At 40.2% G+C, this 9,407-nt stretch overlaps 1 protein-coding gene across 1 annotated transcript; it reads left to right on the top strand.

Moving 5' to 3' along the window:
• The first annotated feature begins 3,421 nt into the window (after nt 1-3,421).
• On the top strand, nt 3,422-6,595 carry LOC137973198 (E3 ubiquitin-protein ligase TRIM71-like). Its single transcript, XM_068819969.1, has one exon. The coding sequence runs from the start codon at nt 3,582-3,584 to the stop codon at nt 5,754-5,756; it is 2,175 nt and encodes a 724-aa protein (XP_068676070.1). The 5' UTR covers nt 3,422-3,581; the 3' UTR covers nt 5,757-6,595.
• Nucleotides 6,596-9,407: the final 2,812 nt, after the last annotated feature.

Raw genomic sequence — 9,407 nt, 5'->3', positions numbered from 1 at the left:
TTACGTGAAACGGGAAACGTCGGCTTGTCATTTCACGTTTCACGTAAGATATGAATTTTATGTTCGAGTGGCAAAAATAATAGAGAGATTTAGCATCACGTTTACGTTAAACGGCAAACGTGGGCTTGCCGTTTCACGTTTCACGTGATCCACGACAACTCGAGTATTTAGTTACTAAAAAGCAAAACCAAAACTCGGACTCTCTTTAAACATTATTTGTGTAAATAGTCAAATTTCGAGAGTTTCGATAAAGCTGTTTTGTTGGTCAACAGAGAGTCAACATGAGTTCATGAAGAAATTTGCAACAAGGAGTCAGTTATGAACTATCGATAACCATAAAACCTAATTTTTCTTCCTTTGGCATACCGGAAAATGGTTTTGGGGTACTTTTTTATGCAAACAACTTCTTATGTAGAAGAAAATTTCACGTATACGGCAAACGGAAAATACGCACTTTCACGTAGAAACGGCAAGCGGGAGCCGGCAAACGTAGAAAATGGAGGGAAAATCATGGTCACGTGGTCACTTTTGCCGTTCTCGTTTCACGTGAACGTGATGCTAAATCTCTATAATGCGCTGACTCATGAGATATTGTTCTTGTTAGCATTTTCTCGTTTTTCAGAGAAGGATTTTACGTGAGCTTAAGAGATTTTCACGGATCTATCGCTCGCCATTTGACTGTTTGAAGAAACAACCATGCAAAGGCGGGAATGACGTCATCATGTGTTCATTATCAACTAGTCACATCCAGACCGCAGTCTCAGAACGCTCTCTTAGTAATAACCATTCACACAGTCATAGTTACTCGTTCCCACAGAAAAGCTCATCAATTAATGTGACTCTTTAGGAAAGCTCAGGAAGCCCATCCTATTGAAGGAGCACAAACTACAGAACCTCTTGGGATAAACAAGCGTGACGGATAATTTAACGATCTCTATATTTAGTATATAGTGTTTCAAGTGCATTTTATGCTTTTGAAAATGTGGTTTGTTTATTCAGTATCTATATTGCGTTAATGAAATCCTCTTAAATTACTTCATAACATGTGTATACATATTCTGTAAATTCGTTAGATCTCGAAACAAACCTGATAAAGGTTGGTATCGGTCAGTCGAAATATCATTAAAAATACATTTTCTCTTTTATTTTATCAGTCGTGCAGTAGTCTACTTGACTTTCCTAGATATTTTTAAATAAGTTTTGACTGATCACGATCTTCTCTGATCCAACACTGAGCAAGACTTATCGTCCACGGTTTTTCGAAGGTTTTAAAACCTCAACTTTAAGGAAAGGAAAGGAAAGTAACTTTATGTAAGTGTCTAGTCGTTCTAGCGCTGGAGCACTAATTGGGGGCACTGTAAACTGAAATTAACAATTAACGCAAATCAAGTCAATGATGGTTCTTGAGGAGATGGGAAACCGGAGTACCCGGAAAAAACCTGTTGGTACATTCTAGAGAACAACCAAACTCAAGCCACATTTGACGTGGAGTCTGGGAATCGAGCCCGGGCCACATTGCTCTCACCACTACGCCATCCCTTCACCTCACAACAAGAGCCCCGTTTATTTCATGTTGAAAACGAGGTTGAGACAAGCATAAGGCAAGCACAAGGATCAATTCAATTTTTTTCCTTTTCCTTTTCCTTGTTCTTGAGCATATGCTTGCGTTCGCTTGCGTTATGTGAAAACGTAACACAGCATAAACACAAGGAAATTTGCTACGCCAATTAAAGCACTCATTCCAGATTCCGTGCGTCTGAGCATTTGAACAAAATGGCGGATGCAGTAGTTGAATTTGATGCTTATGTCGACGTTCGTTTTCACTACAAGCTACTTACGCTTGCGCTTGTGCTTGCATCGCTAGTGAAAACCAGGCTACATTTGATATTTTCGCAAATTCCATGATACAGTTCATTTTGGTTTACGGAAGCACTGCATGATACAGTCCCAAGAGCAAATAACTTGTATGGTTTTTCTGTAAAGAATCTCCCAGAACGTATTGCATTATGAGATTGCGAAAATAGTCTATTAACGAAAATCAAGATGGTAAGCACCTGAAACTGTGCTCAGGATTTCCACACATCTGTGAAAGGTTTAATACTGGCACAAATTATAAATATTTTCCTGAACCTGCAAAAACTGAAGAACTGAGATGTGAACGATGAGTTATTTCTGCATGAATATGGCGATTGAAATAAGCTTTTAAAAGATCTTTGCCTACGTTCAGTTCTACAAGTCTTTCAATATACACGCAGTTTTAACCTTAACATAAGAGTAAAAGAAAACTTGGAACATGTAAAAAGACCGGGTTTTTAAAAAAAGCAGATCAGTGTTAAAATTGTTGGGCCCGGAAGGAAAAGAGCTTCTTGTCTGGTTCATATCAGCGAATTGCAATTATCCATTTTTGTTTCCCTCAAGCAAGCCAGGCAGCGCGCGTTAAAATCTGACACGCACGTCAGTCAGAAGCCCGCCGGCGTGAGCAAGACGTAACGGGAGACGACTAAGAACAAGTCAACGCCAGAATGACGTTAGGCTATCAGAGAAATACAGCAGCTCTCGTAACGTATGATGTGATTGGCTCGCCACCCTATCCAAAAGCAAAAGACAAAAAGCTGCTTACACTACCAAAGAATAACAGCTTACGAGAGCTGCTACACTAATGGAAAAAAGGCTATAGCGAATTTTTTCTTTACAAACATTGACGTCACATTTTTTTTGATACCGTCGTTTTCACCTAAGCGTGGACACGTCACGGGGAAAACATGCTCTAACTGGTTGCAAACATGACAAGTTTTGTCTTCAATCCTTCGAAGTTGGAGGGATGTTCATGCAAGTTTTCCTAGAATGGCAGCAAGACTGGATATCAAAGATTTTTTGTAAGAAATTAACCATTAAGCACTGGATAATCTTGCTTACTTGATGCCTGGTCTGGTCTAACTGCTATATAATAAATTTTGAGATATTAAAACCACGTAGAATCGACATTTATTTGACCTTTTAAACTTTTGATCTCATCTCTCTCTTTTGTTTTTTCTTTCGGTGACGTGAAAATCAAGAACTGAGGAAACACGTTCAATTTTGCTTTACCCGAAACATTGATTTACACGCATTTTCCCGAGTTTTGTTTTCAAAATTTTGTTCATGCAGAAATGGTAGAGAATTTTTTGAACGGTCACAAGCAGTCCTAACTGAAGATTCTCAAACGATGTCTTCCTCACTCCTCAGAAACTAAGCAAAGCATCACAACTGTTGCGTCCTCCATGATGGTTTAGGAAAAACCGAGGACCGTCATTTAATAGTTGCATCGCTAGAATCGGAAATGTCGTTCCATTTTCAGCGGATCGGTTTCTGGACGGTCGGTTTAGCTTAATGGTAAGCACTCTGAGTTTTTAGCCGAATTAAAATTTCGGGCTTTAAAATGAGTGTTAGTTCGTGATGAAGTGCATTAGAATGTGATAAAAAACACTCCGTGTCACTCAAAGCAGAAAGTAGCGGGGTTATCCACTCGACCGCACAGAGTCCAGGGATTTCAGTGACGTCACTATTTCACACGCCCTCATTTTGCGTTGCTTGGCTTCATCATGGATGTTCAACAGCTTTTCAAGATTCTTAAAAAGGAAGCAGAATGCCCATTGTGCATAGAGACTGTCAAAAATCCCAAGACATTACCATGTCTTCACTCATTCTGCCTGGAGTGTCTCGACAGACATGCAAACTTCGCAAGGAGACAGCTAAAAGCGACAATCAAATGTCCGGTTTGCCAGACTTCATTCCAAATTCCCGAAACAGACACCTTTGAGAATTTGCCGTCATCGTTTCATCTCAACCGATTGGTGGATGTTCTGGCTCTAGAAGATGGCAGCGTACAGTCTCAAAGATGCAGCAGTTGTGACGAGAACAACACCGCAACATGTTACTGTTTCGTGTGCCAGGATTTTCTGTGCCCATCTTGTTTTGAAGCTCACCAACGCTTGAAGGCCTCAAGGGGTCATCGCAATGTTTTGATGGACAAACTGCAAGCGCAAGATGTGCAAGAGTTGATCCACAGACCCGTGATGTGTTCACAGAAATATCATGAAGATCAACCTCTCGAATTTTACTGCGAAGACTGTAAAGTTCTGATTTGCCACAAATGTACTGTAGTGAGTCACGATCGACACTCTAAGACAGACACTCAGAAAGCAGCACAAGAACAAAAGATGCAAATGTCCGACGCTGTGGCCAAAGTGAAAGCGGAAATGGTCAGATATGAGAGTAAAATTAAGAAACAAACTGACCTAAGAAACAAAAACAAAGTTGAAATTTTGAACGAGGAAAAGAAAATGACAGACAATGTGGAAAAATTGATTCGTGATTTGCGAGAGCACGAGAGGAAAATGAAGGCCAAGTTTCGTGAAATTTATGAAGCGGAACAAAAACATCACGCAACGCGACTGGAAAACTTCGAGCTGGTTGCCACCCAGCTGAAAAGCTGCTTCGAACGCTGTCAGAGTATCTTGGATAGAAACTTCAGCGTCGAAATTCTACAAACAAATCACGCCATCCTCGGACGTTGTAATGAACTGTTAAATGTAAGAAAACCCGATCTTTACATGTCGCCACATGTACATTACTTGGTGGAAAAGAAATTGGATCTTATGGATCGAGTTGTTGTCACGAAGACTGATCCCTCAAAGTGCTTAGCTAAAGGTCAAGACAGCAAGGAAGTAAAAGAAAGGAAGGAGACATGTTTTGTCATTGTTACAAAGGATTCAGAAGAATTTCAATGTTATCAACAAGATGATAAAATCAAAGTCGACATATTGACTCCAGAAGATGATCAACTAAAAACAGACATTAAAGACACCAAAGACGGCAAATACACAGTGACATACACACCACAAGATGCCGGAATATACAGAGTAGAGATCATTGTGAATGGACAGCCGCTGACTGGTAGTCCTTGGATTGTGCAGGTTCATCAGCAGCAATATCAATTTGCCTTTCAGTTTGAATCATTTGAGGAGGGAACAGGAAAATTTGGTGGCATTCACGATATTGATGTGAGTGATAAAACGGGAACAATTGCTGTTGCAGATAGCTGGAATAACAGAATTCAACTGTTGAGCTCAGAAGGAAAGTTTCGAAGGGAGATAAAAATTGATGGTAGACCTTTGTCGATGGCATTTACAGACTCTGGCGACCTGCTGACTTTAGTTTCGCAAAGCGACAATAAGCTTCGTGTGTTCAGTGAGGAGGGGCACTTTATCAAACACATCAATGATAAACATCTTGATAATCCACGTCACCTTTCCATTGCGAGTGATGGTCGTATAATCATAACTGACTGTTCGGACAAGAAAATCAAGGTCCTCTCCCCTGACGGGAACAACTTGCTCCAGTCCTTCAGTGCCCCAGACTGTGATAAATCCCCAGGATGCGCTATTTATCACCAGAACAAATTCTTTGTTTCTTATTTCGATGCTAATTGTGTCAAGGTATTTGACAAAACAGGAGTGTATTTACATGACATTGGCTGTGAAGGGTTCAATGATGGCCAGTTTGATTATCCTTATGGACTCGTTATTGACAAGTACAACCGGCTGATTGTGTGTGATTCAGATAGGCTGCAACTCTTCACCCTGAGCGGCAAGTTTTTGAGTAAAATTGATGAAGAGTATTTCAAAAATGGCTTTCCTTCTCGCGTCGCTATAAACAGTGGTGGCAGTCTGATAGTAGGCGACTTAGTCAACAGCCGCATTTCCGTTTTCTATTAAGATGTGATATAAATTTTTGCTTTATTAGTATATTATGGGATCAGTAGCGTCTTTGTCACCCAAGAACTTTTCAGTTTTTGATGGCTAATAACTGTCTCGTTATCAAAGCTAAAAGGCTTTTCGAAGTTTAACTAAAAAAGTTAAACGAGTTCTTTTAGCATTTGAAGTCAATTTTTAAATAGCATGATTGATGCCATATGTGCAAACTCGTATGTTAATGAAACAAAATGTAAAGAAAGCCAAGATTCCCTTATACCTTTCCAATGAAAAGAGCTACGTACTAGAATCTGCAACTACCCTGTAGGAAAGCAAGAGAAAAACGGGGAAAATCCACTGGAAAAAAAAAAAAACATTTTATTTTCAAATGGATAATTTTGGAGGTATTTAGTTATCTTTTCTGTGAATTAAGTGTTTGCTTACAATTTGATCTAAGTGTTTTAAAGGTAGCTATTGTAGGCAGTAATCAACCTCGTTCCGAGGGCGCCTCCCCCTCCAAGTGAGGGAAATGTCCTGGGAACAAGGTTGTGCAGTAATGTGTTAAGCTGGTTACAACTTTCTCCAATTAAGGAGAAGCACTTTTCAGTTGAGATTAGATTAAAAGGAAAAATTTGAATTGACGTAGAAAGTGCTTTCATTTTAACATGGCTTATCAGTCTTTCAGAAGTCTACTTGAATTTCATAAATACTATTTAATCAATTTTGACTGATCACGATCTTCTCTTATCCAACGCTGTACAAGACTTAAGCCTGGTTTTTACTAGGGATGGAAGCGCAAGCATAAGAGCGCTTATTTCACCGTGAAAACGAGGTTGAGCAAAGCATAAGCACAAACACATGGATCAAAATTTTCCTTTTCCTTGTGCTTTGCGCGCTTGCGTGGTGTGAAAACGAAATACAGCATAAGCACAAGAAAATTTGCTACGTCTGGCCAATTCCCCGCGTCTGAGTATTTAAACAAAATGGCGGATGCCGTGGTTGAATTTGATGCTTATGTCGACGTTCCTTTTTACTAGCATAAGCTAGTGACAACCAGGCTCTAAGCTTATTACGTTATGCGATAGGGAAAATAGTCTATTAACGAAAAAGAAGATGATAAGCACCTGAAACTGTGCTCAAGATTTCCAGATATCTGTGAAAGGTTTAATGCTGACACAAATTATAGGTATTTTCCAGAACCTGTAAAACCTGTAGAACATAAAACAACGCACGAACAAGAAGAGACGTGAACGATAAAAATCGGGGTGACTAGAAATTTTTGCATGAATATGGCGATTGAAATAAGGTTTTGAAAGATCTTAGAACGTTTCGCCTACGTTCAGTTCTACAAGTCTTTTAACATACATGCAGTTTTAACCTTAACGTAAGATCAAAAGAAAATTTGGAACATGTGAAGAGACAGGGTTTTCAAAATAAGTAGATTAATGTTAAAATTGTTGGGCCCCGGAAGGAAAAGAGCTGCTTGTTTGGTTCATACCAGCGAATCAAGTTGCAAGTATCCATTTTTGTTTCCCTCAAGCGAACCAGGCAGCGTGACTTGAAACCTGACACGCATTTCTCAGGGTTTTCGACAGTTTTGTAAAGTAGCGGACATATTTCTGAAAGCACCGGGAGTGAAAGTTTTTGGCGCGGCAAGGTGCCTTGCGAGCTCCGAAGGCGAAAGCTACTAGGGGGCATCCTCCCCCTGGAAATTTTAAAAATAGAACACTCAGAAACGCTGTTTCCATTGTTTCTGGAGCCCAATAATCTGTTTCCCAGGCAAATTCTCTTTAAAAAGCAAGTAAAAAAATTACAATAATAAAAAATAAAACAAACCCCTGAAATATTGGCATCAAAGTTCCGGACATGGAATGGGAAACGACCGGCCTCAAACGAAAACCCTACTCACGTGCCCGCCGGCGTGAGCAAGGCGTAACGGGAGACGACTGGGAACGAGTCAACGCCAGGATGACGTTAGGTCTCGCAAAAAAAAAAAAGGGTGGGGGGGGGGGGGGGTGATGTAGCAGGTCTCGTAACGTATAATGTAATTGGCTGGCCACCCTAGCCAAAAACAAAAGACTAAACAATTGAAACAATGACTTAGACTCAAAAACAATAGAAGCTGCTTACAATACCACACAAAGCACGCAAAAGTTTGCTTATGTTAACGGCTTCCAAACTCGAACTTCAAAGTACAAGTTTTCCTGTCGAGTGTCCACGCTTAGATCAAAACGACGGTATTCAAATTTGCCAACCACAGAACAAAAAAAAAAAACATTGTTTCAACAGTCAATAGGCCACTTCGGAGAATACCATAAAACTCTTTGTTTGTGCCCCCAAATTTTGCACAAGCATAGTATCCAGTTTCTCTTCGGGGACTTACAATGGTCCCAAGAGAAAACCAAAAACCATGCTTATGCAACTTTCCCACACTCGTAACAAGCGCATTGAAAGAGGTTTTATGCAGGCCGGTTGGGGCCGTATGACTGAGCTACTTTATTACTCCTGTTCTAGCTTATTCCTACTTTGCGGTTGCTCCTACGTATAAAATAAGCACGAGCAAAAGGAAAGGATAACAACAATTTGGCGGGCACGGCGCTAAATTTTACATTGAAAGGCTAATCTTTATTTTCTTTTCTTTGTTTTATCACGAGGAAACACTGGATAATCTTGCCGACTTGATGCCTGGTCTGGGATAACTGATATATAATACAAATGTTACTTAAGATATTAAAATCACATAGTATCGACATTCATTTGACTTTTTAAACTTTTAATCTCATCTCTCTCTTTTGTTTTTTCTTTGGGTGACGTGAAAATCAAGAACTGAGGAAACACGTTCAATTTTGCTTTACAGGAAAGAAAGGACCGTCATTTAGGTCCATCGCTACAATCGGAAAATGTCGTTCCCTTTTTAGCGGATCGTCCGGCCGGTTTCTGGACGGTCGGTTTAACTTAACCCTTTCAGGCCCGAGGGGTTCCCCATTGACGAGTAAAATCGTCTGGCGTTAGACAGAGTAAAATCTATAAGTGCCATTTGGCACTATCGGGCCTGAAAGGGTTAAACGGGGACATAGTTTTTGGATGCTGTTAGCTTAACCCTTTCAGGCCCGAGGGGTTCCCCATTGACGAGTAAAATCGTCTGGCGTTAGACAGAGTAAAATCTATAAGTGCCATTTGGCACTATCGGGCCTGAAAGGGTTAAGCACCTTGAGATTTTAGCCGAACTCGAAGCTCCAAAAAGCTTACACTGGGTTGCCTGTGGTAGGCGTTACACAAAAAAAGGAAGGCACTGAATTGGGTGGTATTGAACTGCAGCGTTCCAGTTAATTTTTTCAAGTGGGGCGTCATTAAGAACATTTGAGGGGTCACCTACATGTTGCACCAGCAGAGGCCCTTTGGCTCACACGTTCATCCGTTTAATTATTTTGTAATTTCCTGTCCCATTTTGAGGTCGTTTAGTTTTTTGAAGGTTTGGTAATAAATTCAGTTTAAAGATAACAAAACACGCTCTTGAGTAAAATTTACTCGTTTCTCCTTTAAATAAATAGTCTACAAAAAACTAACTGCAAACTGCTCTGACGGACGTTTTCCAGCATGTCTTGCAGTTGCACTAAGCATGTCGGAGACTATGTTGTTTTGCTTTTACAGACAAACGTTGTCAATATTTAGGGA

This window comes from Montipora foliosa, chromosome 10 (genome assembly GCF_036669935.1).
Source record: "Montipora foliosa isolate CH-2021 chromosome 10, ASM3666993v2, whole genome shotgun sequence".
In the NCBI taxonomy this organism is placed as follows: domain Eukaryota; kingdom Metazoa; phylum Cnidaria; class Anthozoa; order Scleractinia; family Acroporidae; genus Montipora; species Montipora foliosa.
This window is presented reverse-complemented; position numbering and strand designations above follow the sequence as displayed.

Excerpts from the sequence above, each read along its gene's own strand:
- LOC137973198 (XM_068819969.1), top strand. The coding sequence starts at position 3,582 with ATGGATGTTCAACAGCTTTTCAAGATTCTTAAAAAGGAAGCAGAATGC.